We start from the raw sequence: 21,232 nt of genomic DNA, 5'->3' as shown, positions 1-21,232 counted from the left end.
CTCCTTAGTGTTGCACTGAACTTCAACGCTTGATTAAGCCTCACCCCACACCCCCCAGCCAAAGCCCCCATTATTCCCTTTAACATTAAGTTTGATCGAAGCAGGATGCTGTGTTGTCCAGGCAAGAAATGCTAAGCTCTGGTCATTTTGTCTGCTGGTCTGGATTCGGTCCCTTCAGATGTTTCACTTGGACTGAGACAGCAGGTGGCACTAGTGTAGCAAAAAAAAAAAAATGGGACCCCAGTGGTCAACATGTTGGGTTCCAAAGTAATCTGTCTTGTCTGTATGGTCCTAGAAAGCAACTATGCAATATTTTGCCGAGACAGGTCAAATTATGTAGGATTGTAATACTTGCTCTGAGCCAGCAGGTGGCACTGGTGTTCAAACTATTGCACACAAGGAAAAAAACCCACTGGGACTCCCAGGGTCAAATTGTTTTGGGTTCTAAAATAGTCTTTCTTCTCTGGGGGGTCCAAGAGAACAACTATGCACAATTTGGTCCAGATCAGTCAAAGGATGTAGGGTTATTTAGGGAGTGGAGAGACGGACATTCTGTTTTATGAATGTAGATTATAAGATAGATAGATAGATAGATAGATAGATAGATAGATAGATAGATAGATAGATAGATAGATAGATAGATAGATAGATAGATAGATAGATAGATAGATAGATAGATAGATACTTTATTAAGCCATTTTGAACATAATAAAACAGGGAGGTCTTCTCCTGACAGCACACTCCAGCAGCACACAAGGAGCCCAGCAGGGCTGCTCTTCAAGACTACAAGTGCCTCACGACCACTGCAGGTATCCAAACCAGAGGAGCTCTGCCACCTATTGTACTGGAGGACAATCTGTCCCTGATACACAAGGATACACATTATTCTGTCTGGGACGAGAACTGGGAACATTCCACCTCCATTCACGCAGCCCACCCATTTTGGCCTGTTGGCCTGGTAAGTCATCTCTTTACATCCCAGTTGGGATACCAGTCTGACCGTTATGACGTTTCACATTTGACTTTGACCTTTATGTCAATAATGCTGAATTTTACATAAGGGTGTGGAGACCTTTATATGAAGCCCCATAGGTGTCAGGTAGGAAAAATAAAAATAATGCAATTGAACAAATTATGTCAGATAATAAAAATAAAAATAATCCTTATAAATTATATCAGGTAGAAAAAATAAGCTATTAAAACAAATTATGTCGGGTAGGAAAAATAAAAATAAAATTAATCCATTCGAATGAATTACGTCAAGTAGGAAAAATAAAAATAATCCAATAGAGCAAATTATTTCCGATAGTAAAAATAAAAATAATCTGTATTAACGAATTATGTCAAGTAGGAAAAAAAATTTATCTAAATGAATTGCATAATTAAAAAAAATCTATTTCAACAAATTATGTAAATTATTTAGACTGATTATTTTCCTTTTATTGTTACCTGACTCTTATTTAATTTTTCCTGCTATGCTTTTTAGTGAAGCAGATACAGATGACTGCAGCCAGCTGAGAGTTTCAGTCTACAGTAATCCCTCGCTATATCGCGCTTCGACTTTCGCGGCTTCACTTTATCGCGGATTTTAAATGTAAGCACATCTAAATATATATCACGGATTTTTCACTGGTTCGCCGATTTCTGCGGACAATGGGTCTTTTAATTTAGGTTACATGCTTCCTCAGTTTGATTGCCCAGTTGATTTCATACAAGGGACGCTATTGGCAGTTGGCTTAGAAGCTACCCAATCAGAGCATGTATTACATATTAACTAAAACTCCTCCATGATATAAGATATGCTTCCCCCGTGGTGTTTGTTTTGTTTGCTTCTCTCTATCTTTCTCACTCTCTCTGCCTGACAGAGGGGCTGTTTGCACAGAGGACACGGACGCTCCTCTACAAAATGCCGCTTTATCGCGGTACTTCTGTATACTTAAAAGCACATATTGATTTTTTGATTGTTTGCTTTTCTTTGCGAGTGCTCTCTCTGACATTCTCTGCTCTTCACGGTGCTCCTTTGAAGATAAGATATGTTTGCATTCTTTTAATTGTGAGAAAGAACTGTCATCTCTGTCTTGTCATGAAGCACAGTTTAAACTTTTGACTAAAGGGTGTTATTTCATGTCTAGAGGGCTCTAATAATGTTAACAGTGTGGGAGAGTTTATAAGGGCTTAAAATATATAAAGATAACCATACAAACATATGGTTTCTACTTCGCGGATTTTCACCTATCGCGGGGGGGTCTGGAACGCAACCCCAGTGATCGAGGAGGGATTACTGTATTCTGTTCTAACCATTATCAATAGTTCATTATTGCATGGCACAGCACCTGATGCACTAAAAATGTCAGTCATTAAACCATTAAGACCCACACATACTAAATAATTATAGGCCTATTTCAAATTTACTCTTTCTCTCTAAAATACTTGAAAAAGTGGCTGCCAATCAGCTTCAGTCACACCTTACGCATTACAATTTATTTGAGAAATTCCAGCCTGGTTTCCGCACTGGTCATAGTACAGAAACGGCACTGACGCGGGTTGTAAACGACATTCTGATATCCTCTGATGAAGGAAACTCCACTGTAATGATGTTGTTAGTCTTAAGTGCAGCATTTGACACCATTGACCATTCTATTTTACGGCACTGGCTAGAAAATGATGTTGGGCTTACAGGCCCCGTGCTCGCTTGGTTTAGTTCTTATTTATCAAATCGATTCCAATATGTACAGAAATGTGCTGACAGGACTCCATCATTATACACAGAAGTTCAATATGGTGTCCCGCAAGGCTCAGTACTGGGACCTTTACTGTTTTCACTTTACAGGCTTCCACTGGGATCTCTCATTAGGAAACATGTTCATTTTCACTCGTACGCAGATGACACCCGGTTCTACCTTTCGTTTAGATCAAATGAAGTTTCTCTGATGTTGTCTTTAATGAGTCGTGTTAGTGAATTAAAGGACTGGATGGATGAGAACTACTTGTCTTTAAACACAACAATAAAACAGAGACGTTAATGATTTGAGATAATGACGCTGATCACAACAATATTTTGTTATCATTTAACTCAGTTGGAATCATCATTAATTTTACTGAATCAGCCCACAACCTCTGAGTTCTCTTTGACTCTAGCATGTCATTTAAAGCACATATTACAAAGTTGTCCAAATCATGTTTCTTCCATCTTAATAATGTTAGGAAATTAAGGCGCTTTCTAAATAAACAGGATTCTGAGAAATTAATTCATGCATTTATCTCTAGTAGGATTGACTACTGCAATGCGATGTTCACTGGGTGTTCAAACTGTTCTTTATACAGCCTCCAGTTAATCCAAAATGCTGCTGCAAGAATTATTACAAGAACAAGAAAGTATGAACACATAACTCCAGTTCTTAAATCCTTACACTGAGCTCCCGGTTAAGTTTAGGGCAGATTTCAAAATCCTCATTTTAACATTAGAACATTAGAACACTCTAGATGAGAACAGGCCATTCAGCCCAGCAAAGCTCACCAGTCCTATCCACTTGTTTCCTCCAAGAAAACATCAAGTCGAGTTTTGAAAGTCCCTAACGTCTTGCTGTCTACCACACTACTTGGTAGCTTATTCCAAGTGTCTATCGTTCTTTCTGTAAAGAAAAACTTCCTAATGTTTGTGCGAAATTTACCCTTAACAAGTTTCCAACTGTGTCCCCGTGTTCTTGATGAACTAATTTTAAAATACACGTCTCGATCCACTGTACTAATTCCCTTCAAAATTTTAAACACTTCAATCATGTCACCTCTTAAACTTCTTTTGCTTAAACTGTAAAGGTTCAGCTCTTTTAATCTTACCTCATAATTCAACCCCTGTAGTCCTGGAATCAGCCTAACATATAAAGTATTAAATAGCCGAGGTCCGGCTTACTTCTCTGAACTTATCATGACTTACAAACCAGAGCGCACATTAACATCTCAAGATGCCGGTCTGCTTATGATCCCAAGGATTAATAAAATAACAGTGGGAGGTTGAGCTTTTAGTTACAGGGCCCCTAAACTGTGGAGTGGTCTGCCTGCTTCTATAAGAGATGCCCCTTCGGTCTCAACTTTCAAATCCCAGCTGAAGACTCACCACTTCAGTTTAGCACACCCTGACTAGAGCTGCTGATTAACTGTACAGGCTGCATCTCTGTTGTCAGTCATTAGCACTAAAACATAAGTAACATGACTGTTATCACTTGATACTAACCCTCATCTGTTCTGTTTCTCTTCTCGGTACTCAAATGTGGCACTTGGTGCCCACTGCCCACCTGCCAAGTTGTTTTGCCTGCCTAAGGTAAAGTCATCTCTGATGGAGGATCGCAGAAATAGTGGGAAAAAGGGGTCCTTTCATCGGATTAGTGCTATTTCAGCTGTGGAATGGCCAATAGGGGGAGGCAGTTTGATGGCCGAGGTCTCCAGGACTCTAAACAAATCCAAATCCTATCCTGTGATATCATCTACTGTTAAATTCTACTCTGTATTTCTAAAATTTGTATTTTTATACTGTATTGAGGATTTGTTCTGTTCTGTGTATTGTATTGCATTGTATTGACCCCCTTCTCTTTGACACCCACTGCATGCCCCACCTACATGCATTGTTATCACTCTTTAATTTAATTAATATTGTTTTGATCAGTATACTGCTGCTAGAGTATGTGAATTTCCCCTTGGGATTAATAAAGTATCTATCTATCTATCTAATTATCTATATATCTATCTATCTATCTATCTGGAAAGGGGTCTCTCTTTGAATTGCCTTTCTTAAGGTTTCTTCCATTTTTTCCCTACAAGGGATTTTTTTGGGAGTTTTTCCTTATCTTCTTAGAGAGTCAAGGCTGGGAGGCTGTCAAGAGGCAGGGGCTGTTAAAGGTTTATTAACAACTGTGTAGAAATTGCAGGCTGGTTACGCTGTACCGTTACTGAATGTATATGTGGTAGATGGGTAAGAATTCATTCTTTTCCTTTTTTAATCTTTTATTGAATGTATTAAAAGCATATAACGTTCCATACAATCAAGTCAAACTTAATCAAGCTGAAGTCAAATCAACCACCACCTACGAGAGAGGAAGGCCGACAGCCAGAGCAAAACTATTAAGAGTAGTAAAGAGAGAAAGAAGTCTTTCCCCCCCGAATTTAAATGTTTATCCTAAAATGTCATTGATGAGATCCTGCCAGGTTTTTAAAAAAGTTTTGTTCAGATCCACTAAGTAATAATTAGATTTTTTTCCAATTTCAATTTAGTAAATAACATCAGGTACCCACTGACTTAACAGAGGTGGGTTAGGATTCCTCCAGTTGAGCGAGACAAGTCTACATGCTAACAGTGAAGTAAAGGCCATTACAGTTTGTTTTTGTCCTTCTCTTCTTTAAGCCCCTCTGTGAGCCCACCAGGCACAACTGTTAATGGGTTAAGAGGGATTGTGACCCCAAGGCTGTCTGAAAGGCATTGAAAGATTTTGGTCCAGGTTGGTCCTTACCCTGGAAACATCTTGGACAATTTTAAATGAAGGAGAGATGCGCTCGATAAAAGATTTTAAGTTGAACAATTGAATGCTTTGCGCATATGGAGCTCGAGTGAATTTTGTCCGTGGCTGCCTTCCCCTTCATTTCTGACATGTTGAGTGAGAGATCCTTTTCCCACTGTGCTCAGTGGTGTAGCTATGGGGTGGGCCACCCCGGGCGGCATTATCAGTGCAATTCGTGTGTAAGCAGCAGGGCTTCGGAAAAAATATCACTCATGAATGAAAAATGAGTTTTATCCACAAATGCTTCAAAAATAATTTTCAGACTGTCCTTCTATGACGGCATCAGACGCAGCAGTTAAAATTTATGAGGCAATAACTAAAATAAACAGAAACATCACACCGATGATCATTTCTAGGAAGATAAACAACTCCTTTACAATTTATAATTACGTTTCTGCGCAGAAAACATCCCCACCTATAATGTGTGCACTACACTGGTTCTGGTTTTCACAGCGTAATTATATTAAATAATAATCAGAACATGGCTTATCAGTGCATCTATGCTATATTATTGTCTGGTTGATGCTTATAAATATTTTTATGTGAAAAATTGTTTCTGTTTCCCTATATCTGAATAAATCTATGCAAAATTGATCTTAATTTTTCTCTATACGTCATTTTAATTTTCTATTTAAATAGATTATATTCAGATATGGGGCGGCATGGTGGCGCAGTGGGTAGTGCTGCTGCCTCGCAGTTAGGAGACCCGGGATTTGTTTCCTGCCTTGTGCTCTGTGTTGGCTGGGATTGGCTCCAGCAGACCCCCCGTGACACTGTAGTTAGGATATAGCGGTGTAGCAATGCTACTAATAGTTAGAACTGCATCTCCCAGCAGTCCTTGCAGGGGCTGTTGGGGTCAAAGGTGGCCAGAGGGGTTTAAAAGGAGGGCAGGTGTCAGATAGAAGAAAAAAAAGTTTGTTTTACTTTGGTGCGTTGTGTGTTACGTTTATCTGTCGTGCTTCCTGCTGTTGTTGAACTTTAATTAATCAATGTGTCCTCGACTGTATTCGTGTGTTGGGGTCCGGATCGTCTGTCTACCTGTGCACTGAGGACTGTGTTGGAATTTATTGGTTTTCCGGAAGATTGGAGTGCTCCTGAACCATCCATCTGACTTGAACCTTTCAGTAACTACCGGTAGGACTGAGTTTTCTTTCACCCTTTCAACATACAGATTGCTGGACTTCACCACTTCTCATTTCATCCGGTTTGGTTTACATGGACTTTACTGCGTGTTTATTGTGTTTCTTTGTTAAATGTAATATCGCCGAAGGGGTCAGGGGTGGTATTATTGTTTTCATTTAGATCATTTAATTTCATTATATTATTTATCGATTAATGTTCCCAGCGTGCTTCATTTGGTCTCTGTAGTGTGTGTGTGTGTGTGTGTATGTGTGTCGTTCCAAGGCTGGGGTTGTCCCTGGTAATCCACCACTAAAATAAATAAATCACCGTCACATTGATGGTGTGAATCTTAGCGGCCCCTGACCGCTACAGCGAGTTGGATAATGGATGGATGGATGATATAATATAATCTCTGCCTCACGGTAAGGAGAACTGGGTTCGCTTCCCGGGTCCCGAGTTTGCATGTTCTCCCCGTGTCGGCGTGAGTTTCCTCCCACAGTCCATAGACATGCAGGTCAGGTGCATTGGCGATCCTAAATTGTCCCAAGTGTGTGCTTGATGTGTGTGTGTGTGTGCCCTGTGGTGGGCTGGCACCCTGCCTTGTGCCCTGTGTTGGCTGGGATTGGCTCCAGCAGACTCCCGTGACCCTGTAGTTAGGATATAGCGGGTTGGATAATGGATGGATGGATGGATATTCAGATATGTTGGAGGGCGGCAAATTGAAGCACCGGCCTGCCCCAAGCGGCACAAACTCGAGCTACGCCAGTGACTGTGCATTGAGATCTTTAAAGGGAAGGGTCTTTAAAATGTTTTTATATATTACAGAAATGCTGCCTGAGTTCTGATGTCTCTTCTGGAATAGGTGGGAGGTGAGGAAAATCGGGGAGATTTTGATTAGTTTCTAATTTGGAGACAGTGGAAAAATTGTGTTGATGGGAGATTAAATTTGGAGTTCTTAGGATCCAGTGACATTATTTATTCGCAAATCTCTAAATGATTTAATCTCATATGTTTTCCTAACATTAAAAACTCAAAGTTTGAGAGGATGGAGAAAGGTGGTTATCACGTACTGTAGATGTACCAGATAAAGTTTTCTCCAACTTGAAGCGCTTCCTACATCGGTTCCATATTCTCAGTGAAGGACGGACAAATGGGTTGTTAGTATACTGTATTGACGATAACTCGTATTTACTGGAGCACAAAGTAAGGAATATAAAGAAGTGCTGCAGGATTTCATTTTTATTGCTAACCAAGCCTGTGTGTGTTCATCTATTTGTGCCAATGTCCAAGTTTTTATAGCTTGTATGTTTGCTGCCCAGTAATAAAACTGAAAGTCAGGTAGTGCCGTGCCACCTTCTGAGTTTGGGTTGTTGTAGGGTCGCCCTTTGGATGTGTGGATATTTCAAATTCCAAATACTGTAAATGAGGTTATGATTGAATCTAATTTTTTTAATGTTCCAGTTACAGGTGGGTAACACTGAGATCACTGCTCCTTCCAGGGTCTTGTGTCTACTCAAAATTAATTGTGGGCACGCAGATAAAAATTAAGACAGTAAACTCCACAGAAAAAAAGAAATTTACCAATAAAAAGCCAAAGTAAGCTTTTAAAGATGCAGACAAATGTCTTCTAAATCCTAGAAGTGTAAAGTGCAGTTTTTCAAATGCAAAATGAAAGGAAAAAAAAATGGAGTCCGCTAATTAAAGAATGAGACCCAAATAAAGGTAACGACAGCTGCCTGTCTGGTTGAGAAACTGGTGGGAATGAAAACCTGCAGTCAGTTGGGTCTCCCAGGATTGAACTTGAGAGCACACATTGGGGGTCTGGTGCCTCACACCAGGATGGGGGTGGTACAGGCTGTGCCCCTGCCACCTCATGATTTTCACCAACCTTACCTGCTGTGCCACCTCGCCACGCTCATTATTCCTATAAAGCACTTTGAAGAGCATAAAAAAAACAAAACAAAAAAACTCAGTAGCGTGACTTTGTGAAGTGGTGTGCTGACAGGTTAAAATGAGGAGATGGAGGCTTATCTTTTACGGTTTTCCGACAAACAGCCCCTCTTCCTGCACAACTTGCACACTAAATAATGAACGGGGAGTATAAATAGAAGTGCCGCTGCTCATGCCTGCCTACTTCCTGACTAATGTTATCTGCTGTTCAGCAGGCCTGTACCCGTAATAAGGCTGGAGGCCCAGAGGGGAGCTTCTGAGGATGAAGATCAAATATCATTGTTTTCATGTCTGATTTATAGACATACAGTAGCTGTTTGATTGGGGGGCAGACAGGCAGGCTACTTATTTAAAAAAAAAACAAACAGGCCATTTGCTCAGATATTAAAGCAGCACTCGCTAGGCTGTCTGGCTTGGTGGACCGACCTGCTGCCAATTTAAAACGTCTGACCGCGTGCGGACTTGAGTACAGCACCAATAAGGGGGGGTGACCGGATTTTCCCTGGAAAAATACAGGATGGCCTCTCTGAAGAAGCAGTGGGATAATTGGGGGTAACGCAGTTTTACAAATACAACATTAGAGCAGTCAAGACGAGAGCAGGCCACTCAGCCCAGCAAAGCTTTCTAATCCTGTACACTTCATTCTTCCAAGTCGAGTTTTGGAGGTCCTAAAGTCCTACTGTCCACCACACTACTTGGTCACTTATTCAAGGTGTCTGTGATTCTCTGTGTGTGTGAAATTTACCCTTCACACATTTCCAGCGGTGTCCCCCTGTTCTTGATGAACTCATTTTAAAGTCACCATCTCGATCCACTGAACTAATTCCCTTCATCATTTTAAACTCTTCACTCAGGTCTCCTCTTCATCTCCTGCCCATTTAATTATTTAGGAATGGATAAATAAATTAAGATTTTGTACAAATAATGTTTTTCATTTTTCTTCCTTGATGGATTCTGGCACCCCAGCAACAGTTGCTCGCACCCCAAACAGTGTGTGTATATATATGTGTGTGTGTGTGTGTGTGTGTGCCTGTGTATGTATATGTATGTGTGTATATGTAGATATGTATATATAATATGTATATATATGTGGGTGTATATATATATATATATTATATATATATGACCGCAACACTCATCACTCATAACAGTGACAAAACAATTACATTGACAATCATGTTACGTTATTTTCAAAATGTTTCCTTTTCTTTTTCATTACTTCTCTAACACACTACTTCTCCGCTGCGAAGCGCGGGTATTTTGCTAGTCATTTATATATGCCAGCGGTTCTCAAACTTTTGTATTTCGCCCCCTTCCCCCCCCTTTTCTACCTGGAATAATTCTGTGCCCCCCGCATAATATAAAATAGATGAGAATAACCCATGATACATCTAACAAAGGTCTGATACTCGTGTGGTGTCGCCGTATCCGATCATTTTTACTTCCATAAGATTTGCATGTGTTCGGCTAACTTCAATGAAATATTTGCAATTAATTTTTTTTAAAGTGCTTTAATAACTGTTAAAATGCCTTGTGTAGTTTTTGGGAGTAATTCTAATCCCAAAAACAAAGAATAAATTATTTATTCTTATTTAATTATTTTTTATGTAAAGAAACGATTAAATATGTTTTAATTTTTAAAAATCTCGTAAACGAGGACACCGATGAAGTCAATCTGCACGAGACGAACGTATTTTCGTCCGACAAATATTACACCGCTGTTAGTTGTATCATGAAAATAACCCAGTAAATTATTGAACTCTATTTGGCAATATTGGCTACGCTGCCAGTGTGGTGCAGTCGCGCCGCATTATCACCTGATCTACTGTTACCCGAATGTTTGCGACAGATACCGATACGTCTCGAACTTTCTGGATTGAAAATACGCGACTATAAAAGCAGCAGCAGCGGCGCCGCCTGTCATAGAAACAAACTTCAAATAGAAAAGGAGCTCAGAGTGTCTCGATATCTCAAATATCAAACCAAACCTGGACAGGCTGTGCACTTTAAAGCAGCCATTATTAGTCATTAGATCTATGCCTTAGAAATGTTTTATTTGAATTTTAATTATAATGCATTTGGTGTAATTATATGCTTGTAAATTTAAATTTGAAATAAAAATGTAAAAAATTAATTTTGATGTCTTGTTCATTTATTCGACGCCCCCCTTGTACAGCTTCAGTGCCCCCCCTCCACCCACAGTTTGAGAACCACTGATATATGTCAAGAATAGCAGTGCTATTAAGCGATGTTAAGAGTGGTGACCAGCAGGGCCTCCTTCTGTGATGATATAACGGATTCCAAATTATCTGCATGTCCACCTATCTTGGTGTCACCTGCAAACTTAACTAGCTTGTTACTTATATTCCTATCTAAATCATTTCTATACATTAAAAATAGCAGCGGCCCCCACACTGCCCCCTGCTGGTCACCACTCTTAACATCGCCCAATTCTGATGAGGTTCCTCGCACCATCACCCTCTGCTTCCTGTGTCTCGGCCAATTCTGCACCCATCTACAAACATCACCCTGAACTGCCACTTCTTTTAATTTGATCAAATCCTTTCTGAAAGTCCTGATCAGTGATATCATCTTCTCCAGTCCGGTCGTATCCTTTTGTTGCCTCCTGATAGAATTCCAGCCTGTTAGTAAAACATGACCTCCCTCTTTTGACCCCATGCTGACTGTTCCTAATAACTCTTGTTCTTGCCTTGTGATGCTCAATCTTATCCTTATTAATTCCTTCCATTAATTTTCCTGTGATGCATGTTAAGTTTTTGTTCATTGGCTGTCAGATCTCATGAATACACAGAGCCACCCCTACGACTAAAGACAAAATCAAACCTCTTTGGCTAGTTGACCAGAGAGAATTTCTGTATATGTCACATTAGGTGACCACCTATCAGCCTTGAGCCGATGTCACATTATGTGACTTTTTGTCTGGGGGTATGTCAGATTTGCTGATCTCATCACTGCACCATGTCATATTACATCGCTGATGATCGCTGCCCACATCACAATTAGTGATCATGTGCCAATCATCCAGCACTGTTGTGCCCGCCCCTTTTTCTGACAGCCAATAATGTGCTGCCTAACTGAGTTGGTGATGTATGAAGGGTTGACAGCTGTGGAGAGTTCAGCTGCAGTCTCGGCTCCTTTTCCATTCTGTTTTAGTACATAAAACACAAGTAATCACAAAGATGATCCAAAAGCCAACCACATTACTTCTTTCTCATTGCTGCAATGTATGCGTTGTACTTCCAGATAAGCATTCATCGTTCACACACAGATACATCACTACGACTTTTAATTAAACCTGTTCGAGGGGCGAGTTGTTGACTAGTTGGAGTGAGTCGCCGGACATGTCACATTAGGCGACCACCTAATTGACTTTGAGACAATGTCACATTCATTTTGTCCTGGGAGTATATCAGATTTGCGATTGGCTTCATGGACGCCTACTACCAACACTCCCTGACTCGCTAAGATTACATAAATGAAGTCTATTATTGAAAATGGCTGGAAAAGTCCATCTAATGTGACACGCCTTTTACTCTTTTGGGGGTCTTTATGCTCTGTGGTATTAATAGGCCCCCACGGGAAACAGATCATCAATGTCCACTTGTTTAAAGTGTCCATTTTGTTGTTCTCAGAGCCAGATACATCTTTTTTTCCCAGACATTTAAATTCTCTCTGAAGCGCTTCGTTAAATGAGCACAAACGCATCGCCATATTCACAATTTAAGCACGTGGCCATCTGAAAAACTAAGTGCCAGGATCTCGCACTAGTTTGTCAGCTTCGCGCCATAAATACAGAATACCTAATTGGGTTGATGTCACCTGATTGGAAGAGAACTCATACGATTGGTGATTTTTAATGCACTGTCCTTCTCCACTTTAAGCCCTTCTATGAGCCCACCAAACACAGCTGTTAATGGATTAGGAGGGATTGGGACACCAAATAAGCATTTACAAATTTTCGTCCAGAATTATGTTCAATTTGGTCTGCGCCGCCCAAAACATGAGGCCCAGTGAGGCTGGAGCTCGATTGCAACGTTCGCAGGTTGGCTCTTACACTGGAAACATCTCGGACAATTTCAAACAAGACAGATGTGCTCGATAAAAGATTTTATAAGTTCAATAATTGAATGTTTTGCGCATATGGCACTCAAGTGAATTCTGTGCGTGGCTGCTTTTCATTCCGTTACTGAAATGTTGAATAAGAAAGATTCTTTTCCCACTGTGCTTTGGGGGGTCTTTAAAAGGAAGGGATTTTAAAATGTTTTTATATATTTGTAGAGATGCTGTCTGAGTCCCTAAGACTGATCAGTATCTCTTCCGGAATAGAAATAGGTGGGAGGTGAGGAAAATCGGGGAGATTTTGATTGGTTTCTAATTTGGAGACAGTGGAAAAATTGAGTTGATGGGAAACTAAATTTAGAATGTAATTGTTCATAGGATGCAAAGACATTATTTATATACAGATCTCTAAATGATATAATCCCATACGTTTTCTGAAAAAATAAGCAAAGTGCAACAACTTGCCAGCCACTCGTCGATGAACTGACTGAGGAATGAGTCGTGTTTAAAATATGCGACAAAGGAGGACTTTTTTTTTACAGACTAGGGGGCTCTGCCCCCTGCTTGCTTCGTTCGCCTACCCCCGTGTTTGGTTTACCAGATATACACTGTAAAAAATGTCAGTAAATTTAACGGTAAAAATACTGTAAATGGTGAAAGTAAAAGACCTTTTCTGAAAAAAAGGAAAATTATCCGTATATCATACACAATACATTTCATTATTTTTTACAGCCAAGTTCTGTAAAATCGATGTTTTTCTACCTTCAAAATATGCTAAATACCGTTTACTGATGCATTACAATTACACAGAAAAAATCTGTTAATTTTATAGTGTAAATCTGTTGAAAACAGCGAAGGTAAACAACCGTAAAATGTAAAACGGTGAAGTGCTGGTTCAGTAAAACCGAAGTTTCAATATTTGCATAAGGACACGCCCCCTTTTACGTTCTTAGTGAGCCGCATACCTTTGAATAGTATGGAAAAAAACTTAAACGCAGTTAGCTGACGTATCTTTCTGTGCGTGCTGAAGGTTTTTTGAGGTTACGGAAGCTGATTTATGGTTGTTTGTATTCAATAAGCTGGCACGCCTGTACGACACCATACACCACAAAAGCAAACTTTTCTTCCCTACCAGACAATGTGCGCTAGTTTCCTTAAACATTGAATTGTTTTCAATGTGTATAATTAAATAGTACCTGTTTGCTATTGGCTGTTGTTACTTTACTGATGCAAGCTGTGTACTGGGGTTTGACCCTGACAGTACTTTCTAATGGTTTATTGATCGGCATATTTATTAAACTACATGAATTTCTGGTTATGGTTAAACATTGCTTTCTGTTGGAATGTGTTGCAAAGAAAACACAGTTTTTACTACAAAGTTATACCGTAGACATAAAAATATTGTCATCTTATTTATTACAGTAAAATTTTGGCAACTCAGCTGCCGGAATTTTACTGTAAAAATAAATTTTTTATAGACCTAAAAATACTGTCACCTTGTTTTTTTACGGCAAAATTCTGGCAACCCAACTACCAGTACTTTACCGGAAATTTAACTTTTTTTTTTTTAAAGTGTACCGTAGACCTAAAATACCTTCTTTTTTATGGTAAAATACTGGCAACCCAGCTGCCAGTATTTTACCGTAACTTTAACATTATTTTTTTTTTTACAATGTACAATACAATTTATTTTTTGTATAGTAACCTGCTCTCTAACCTCTAACCTGCCTTTCTTAAGTAAAGTTCTGGAGAAGGCAGTCATTATGCAGTTAAATGACCACCTCAATAAACCTGCTATTCTTGATAAATTTCAGTCGGGTTTTAGAACAAATCACAGCACAGAAACTGCACTTGCTAAAGTAGTAAATGAGTAGACAGAGGCCATTTATCTGTTCTCATCCTCTTAGATCTGAGTGCTGCATTTGACACCATTGATCACAACATTCTTAGAAATCGCCTGAGTCAATGGGTGGGCCTCTCTGGCAGGGTCTTAAATTGGTTTGAATCCTACTTGAAAGGGAGAAAATTCTTTGTTAGTTGTGGTAATCACATCTCAAAGACACATGACATCCAATATGGTGTTCCACAAGGCTCTATCCTGGGTCCACTGTTATTCTCAATCTACATGCTTCCGTTAGGTCAGATTATCTCGGGTTACAATGTGAGCTACCACAGCTATGCTGATGACACACAGCTGTACTTATCAATAGCACCTGATGACTCCGACTCTCTCGATTCACTAACACAATGTCTGACTTGTATCTCAGAATGGATGAATAGTAATTTTCTCAAGTTAAATAAAGAGAAAACTGAAATCTTAGTGATCAGCAATAATGGATACAATGAGGCTATTAGAAATAAACTGGATACATTAGGATTAAAAGTCAAGACGGAGGTAAAAAGCTTAGGGGTGATTATTGACTGTAATCTGAATTTTAAATCACATATTCATCAGATCACTAGGACAGCATTTTTTCACTTAAGAAACATAAGTAAAGTTAGACCTCTTTTATCACTGAAAGATGCTGAGAAATTAGTTCACGCGTTTGTTTTCAGTCGACTAGATTACTGTAACGCACTCCTCTCAGGACTACCCAAAAAAGACATAAATCACTTGCAACGAGTGCAGAATGGAGCTGCTAGAATCCTAACTAGGAAAAGAAAATCCGAACACATTTCTCCAGTTTTGATGTCACTACACTGGTTGCCTGTGTCATTCAGGATTGACTTTAAAATACTGCTTATGGTTTATAAAGCCTTAAATAATCTCACTCCATTTTATATATATGAATGTCTGACACCTTATATTCCAAATCGTAACCTCAGATCCTCAAATGAGTGTCTCCTTAGAATTCCAAGAGCTAAACTTAAAAGAAGTGGTGAGGCGGGCCCTTCTGCTGTTATGCACCTAAAATCTGGAATAGCCTGCCAATAGGAATTCACCAGGCTGATACAGTAGAGCACTTTAAAACACTTTAACATGGCTTTCTCATAACTTTACTTTAACTTAATCCTGATACTCTGTATGTTCAATTCATCATAATAACTATTCATGGTGGCTCTAAAATCCATACTGACCCCTACTCTCTTTTCTGTTTCTTTTTCCGGTAGGCCACCTCCACCTACTCAAAGCTTCATGATGCTCCAACAATGATGGACGGATTAAAAGGCAGAAGTCTACGTGACCATCATCATCAAGTCTGTCCGTGAGAACCCTAAATCCAAAGAGGACTGTTTCATTTATGTTAGGTAGAATGCCCAGAGCGGACTGGGTGGTCTTGTGGTCTGTAATCCCTACAGATTTTATTTTTTCTCCAGCCGTCTGGAGTTTTTTTGTTTTTTCTTTCTCCCCTGGCCATTGAACCTTACTCTTATTCGATGTTAATTAATGTTGATTTATTTTGTTTTCTTATTGTGTATTTTATTTTTCTATTCTTTGTAAAGAACTTTGAGCTACTGTTTGTATGAAAATGTGCTATAGAAATAAATGTTGTTGTTGTTGTTGTTGTAGCCCAAAATCACACAAGAAGTGCCACAATGGGCTTTAACAGACACTGCCTCTTGACAGCCCACCAGCCTTCACTCTCTAAGAAGACAAGAAAAAACCTCCAAAAAAACCTTTGTAGGGAAAAAATGGAAGAAACCTCGGGAAAGGCAATTCAAAGAGAGACCCCTTTCCAGGTAGTTGGGAGTGCAGTGGGTGTCAAAGAGAAGGGGGTCAATACAATACAATACACAGAACATAAGAATCCTCAATATAGTATAAAAATAAAAATTCTAGAAGTACGGAGTAGAATTTCACAGTAGATGATATCCCATAATATGATTTGGATTTGTTTAGAGTTCTGGAGACCTCATTTATCAAGCTGCCGCCCCCATTTTGCCATTCCACATCTGAAATAGGACCCCCTCTTTCCCACAATTCCTGCGATCCCCCATCAGGGATGACTTTACCTTAGGCAGGCAATATACAATTTAGAGAGATTGTTATTTTCATGGGAATTGTTACATATGCATTATTTTCACTTTTACTTTAAAAAACTTTTGTAAAAAAAGTTTATTTCCGGCCCCGTGCGTGGTTACATCTCTTTCTCGCAGGACGTATAACGGTGCTCGTGTTGTGAAGGGGGGACAGCTGCTGTCGCGCTGCCCGTCGATCATTTTAAAGCCTGTACAGCCGCTGATCTTTTTGCCACTTCGTGTCTCTGCTGCTCGCGTTGTGATCGCTTCTCCATGATCATAAATATACATCTGACCGAATTGTGTTTTCTTTGATATTAAACTTGTCGTTGCTTTAGCTGCTGCGGGTCCACAGATTCTCATAGCGTATGGTCCGTTATTGTGTAAATCTACGCTTTGTGCATTGAATGATGACTTTGTTTTCTGCTCTTTTCCTTTTATTTCTGAGCTCGCTTTGTTCTGCTGTTTTTTCAGTTACACCTGGTCCTGATGATTAACTTCCTTTTTTTTTGCGCTAATGGGATCTTTTATTCGTCGACGTTTCATTTATAACGTATTGTCCTTTATACACTTTATATGCACTGAGACACCTGTATGTATCTGTGTGTGCTGCTCCCCTTTACACTACTGATTTTTTTTTTCCCCGTTCTCTTTCTTCTCGCGGTTCTTTTATTTGTCTTTCATAATCTTAACGTGAAGATCACTTATCGTCTCCTAGTCATTCATTCCACAGGATTTTTTTTTTTTTATATAATAAAGAGAAATACCGTGACACCAAAACTGGTGACTGCCTCGCGAAATATGAGCTGTCTGGTAAGGCCACTCCATGGGAATACTCACACGTCACTCTTGGTTGTGTAGATGCTGTAGTTTAAGGACTCAATGGCCATCCACCGCACTGGCAATCGTCCCTGAAACGAAACACACAAAGACAAGACATTACTTCATCATTTACTGTACGACTGCTGTTCTTTATTCATTTCATTTCTTCATTTTGATTCCTGATCATTTTTTTTACATTCTTTATTTGTCTAATCAATTCAACAAAACAACTGAAGTATCCTACAGCATGGGACTTCTTTTGCTGTTTTTGCCGTTCCAATGTTCCTTCAGTCACTGGCGTAATTGCACCCCGGGTTTTTATAACAATCCCTTAAGGGCTGATTCACACTTGAGCGTTGTAAATTTCCAGTATTACTTTACCGTTTTTGGGAGTTTTTTTTTTTTAGGCCCAGCATTTTCAAAGAAGCGTTTTTTCAGGAAAATATGGTTGGCATCATTTCTGATGTGTGCGGTCGTAGCCAAAAGTTCTAAGTGTTGGTTTTGACAAAGTTAGCTGCTTCAGTGTTTTTAGATCTTTTTTCAGATGTTTCTCTGGTACTCTGAAGTAGAATTACAAGCATTTCATAGCCTACGTTTCAAAGGCTTTTACTGACAGTAACCAGGTTTCCATCCAAGGAGTTTTTGCGAAAAAATATTTAGCGCTTCAAATTTTAGCTGATGCTAATTATCGATAAAATGTTGTACATGTCGACATAATATTTTTCCGTTTAATTTTAGCGCATAAATTCCATATCGAAACTTCAGTTGTCGCAAAAACTACATTGGAAACACTTTTTGTCGGAAAAAAAAGGGCCTTAACGCAAATAAATGTGTCACATGATCCATTTTCATCACGTGCAATCAAAACGAGAATAGCGGAGCGGTTCGCATGGTCTGATGAAGAGACCCGTTATTTCTCGTCATGAGCCAATACAGTAGCGGATAGGCTGGGTCTCCTGGTACTAAAAGGGGTACCTGAACTCCCTCCACATCAACTGTAGCCTGGGGGTGTCTCTCAGGATGTCTAAATAATACAAAAACCGCAAAGGTAATTTACTGTGCCAGTCAAAATATTTAATAAACCGTGTGTTTCATTATCTAAACATTTTTTTCTTATTATTAAATGGCAGATGTTTTAGCATATATGAGAAATTCTCTCATTAATATTAACTTTAGTTTTTTTTATTAAACGTCGTTATTTTGTATTAATTCAAATTTCAGTTTTAATTAAAAACCTTAAGGGAAGCAGGTTACAGTACTAATTCAGTTGTTATCGCACTGAGAAGGGATGTTGAAAGGTAGGCTCACCTGTACAGATCCGATGCTGCAAACACAGCTGCATCATGGGCACTTCCAGGAGTGCCAACGCAAATGTCTCGTATTGCACCTGTCATCAACAAGGGCCTGGAGAACAATAGATGGCCACCCTTTGCGATTAATGTAATCGCGTAGCCTTCGTAGGGGAAGAATAGGCACATGCGTGCCATCCAGCGCACCGTAAATCTGTGGCACAAGATGCACCAAGGAATTGCGGTATGCAATTTCATTGGCCTCCGCTACAGTCGGAAGTCTGATATAACGCGCATTAATTTTTCTTTAATAGCGGTGCACACAGCATATACACATCGATGGACGGTAGTTTTACTAACCCGAAAATTTCTCCAACTACTCTATACTCGGCGCAGGTTGCCAGCTTGTAAAGAGCGATGGCAATCCGCTTTTGGGTTGGAACCGGTGGTCGGTGGCAACCTGTGATGGCGCAACATCAGGACTGATGAATCCACACAACATCTCAAACGCGTCGGCCGTGTCATTCTAAAATGTTGCAGCCAGAGATTTTCTGTGAAGTGTCTCTCCACCACCTCCTCCCAGAAGGTCTTATTCCGTCGTCTCTCCCATACCCGTGGGTTTCGTCGCACTGGGGTACTTTCTTCGAGCTCTAGGGCTATCGGACAAGCAACTGCTTCATTCTGCTGTCGTCTTCGGATATTATGTACAATTCCAATTATTTGTGAAACTGAAATAACAGTAAGCAGGCAAATTTCAAAAAACTGTCTGAATAATCTCTCCATTTCTTTGTTTCTTTGTTTAGTGGAGGGGGTGTAAAGTGGAAAACAAAAGGTAGATAATTTGCGACATACACAAAATTATGTATGGAAACGGCTCAAGGGCAGATTTTTTTTTCGCGATACAACAAAACTTATGCGACAGTTCGTTTTGGAGGGGATGACGTCATCATGCACACCATTTTATCGATAAAAAGCCAGTTGGATGGAAACAGGCTGGAGACAGCAAATTTCGCACATTTTTTTTACGTATATTCTGTTTGTCGATAACAAAACGTCGCAAAAAACTGGATGGAAACTTGGCTTATGACATGAAGTTTATGCGCAGAGTCCATATTTGCAGTGCTGGCTCTTCTTTCTTTGTCAAGACCTCTGCAATTCGCCCTGGCAGGCTGGCAATCAACTTCTGGGCCAAATCCTGACTGATGGCAGACCATTCTTGTAGAATCAATGCTTGGAGTTTGTCAGAATTGGTGGGTTCTTGTTTGTCCGCCCGCCTCTTGACTCTCAATGGGATTAAAGGTCTGGGGAGTTTCCTGCCCATGAACCCCAAATGTTGAAGTTTTGTTCCCCGAGCCACTTAGTACTCTCTTTTGCCTTATGTGTCAGGTATGAAAAGTGACATTAAAAACAATGACAAGTCACTTCTCAAGTGGTTTAGGAGCATTCTGGTCACGCGGTAAAATGTTAGAAAAGCGCTTCGGTGTGATTGGGCCCTAAGTCGTATGCTCATAATGTCCCAAACATGTGCATTTTTACTATAATATTGTTAAATTAGTTACTTCTGGAAAACGTTCTCATGAACTAAAATGGAACGCCCACAGTCACGGACAGACATTTGAATTGTAGAACTTCCTCCTGTTGTTCCGTTTATGTTTGTGTCCTTAACTGGACGACATTGGGATTATTTAGAAGGCCGTCTGTGAACCTGACCTTCTGTTTGCTGAAGCATCTCGGGTAAGCACCAGTATGGGGCAAACACTCCGCCTGATGACGTCTTCACTCGCTTTTCTATAACTTTTAATCTTCAGTTGCACTCGTCTCTCAGAGAACATTGCACTGATGAGAGGGCGCAAAGCGTAATGTTTGCCAATGAATAAGCTGTTACTGGGCTAACCCCAAAATAAAGAGCATTACAATAGTCAGGACGTGTGGCGAGATAAAAGCAGGTATGACTTTCGCAAAACCTCAAAAGACAAAAACGCCTATAACCTCGGATAGGAGCCTCAGCTGGAAGAAACTCAACTTAATAAGCAAATTAAGTTGGCCATCCATTTTAAAATCCCCATCCATGATTACTCCCAAGTTCTTAACAGAGGTCTTCATGAAAGGTTCCAATGGGCCAAGACTACAAGGAAGAACATTGAAAGTCCCACTTGGATGAAATATATGATCCTCTGTTTTACTCTCATTGTACTCTCAGAGTGGTGGCTCTGAGGCTAAGGACCTGTGCTGGTATCCAGAAGATTACTGGGTTCGAATTCCCTGTCACTGCCAAAAGAGATCCTACTCTGCTGGGCCCTTGAGCAAGGCCGTCAACCTGCAACTGCTCCAGGGGTGCCGTACAATGGCTGACTCCCAAGGGGTGTCCAAAAACCAACAAATTCCTAATACAAGAAATTGTAGAAGATAAAATAAAGAACAAAAAAAAAAAAAAAATGTATGGCGAGACTGCTGGAAGAG

At 39.9% G+C, this 21,232-nt stretch overlaps 1 protein-coding gene across 2 annotated transcripts in view; it reads right to left on the bottom strand.

The window, feature by feature from the left end:
* tie1 (tyrosine kinase with immunoglobulin-like and EGF-like domains 1) overlaps nucleotides 1-21,232 on the bottom strand; it is a 197,828-nt gene that overhangs the window by 20,628 nt on the left and 155,968 nt on the right. For both annotated transcript variants that reach the window (XM_039736139.1, XM_039736140.1), the window contains one exon: nucleotides 17,502-17,572. In XM_039736139.1, the coding sequence (XP_039592073.1) occupies nucleotides 17,502-17,572 (71 nt within the window). The remainder of the gene's footprint in view (nucleotides 1-17,501; nucleotides 17,573-21,232) is intronic.

This window comes from Polypterus senegalus, chromosome 14 (genome assembly GCF_016835505.1).
Source record: "Polypterus senegalus isolate Bchr_013 chromosome 14, ASM1683550v1, whole genome shotgun sequence".
In the NCBI taxonomy this organism is placed as follows: Eukaryota; Metazoa; Chordata; class Cladistia; order Polypteriformes; family Polypteridae; genus Polypterus; species Polypterus senegalus.
Note: the sequence above shows the minus strand (reverse complement) of the source record. Positions and strands in the feature narration are given on the sequence as shown.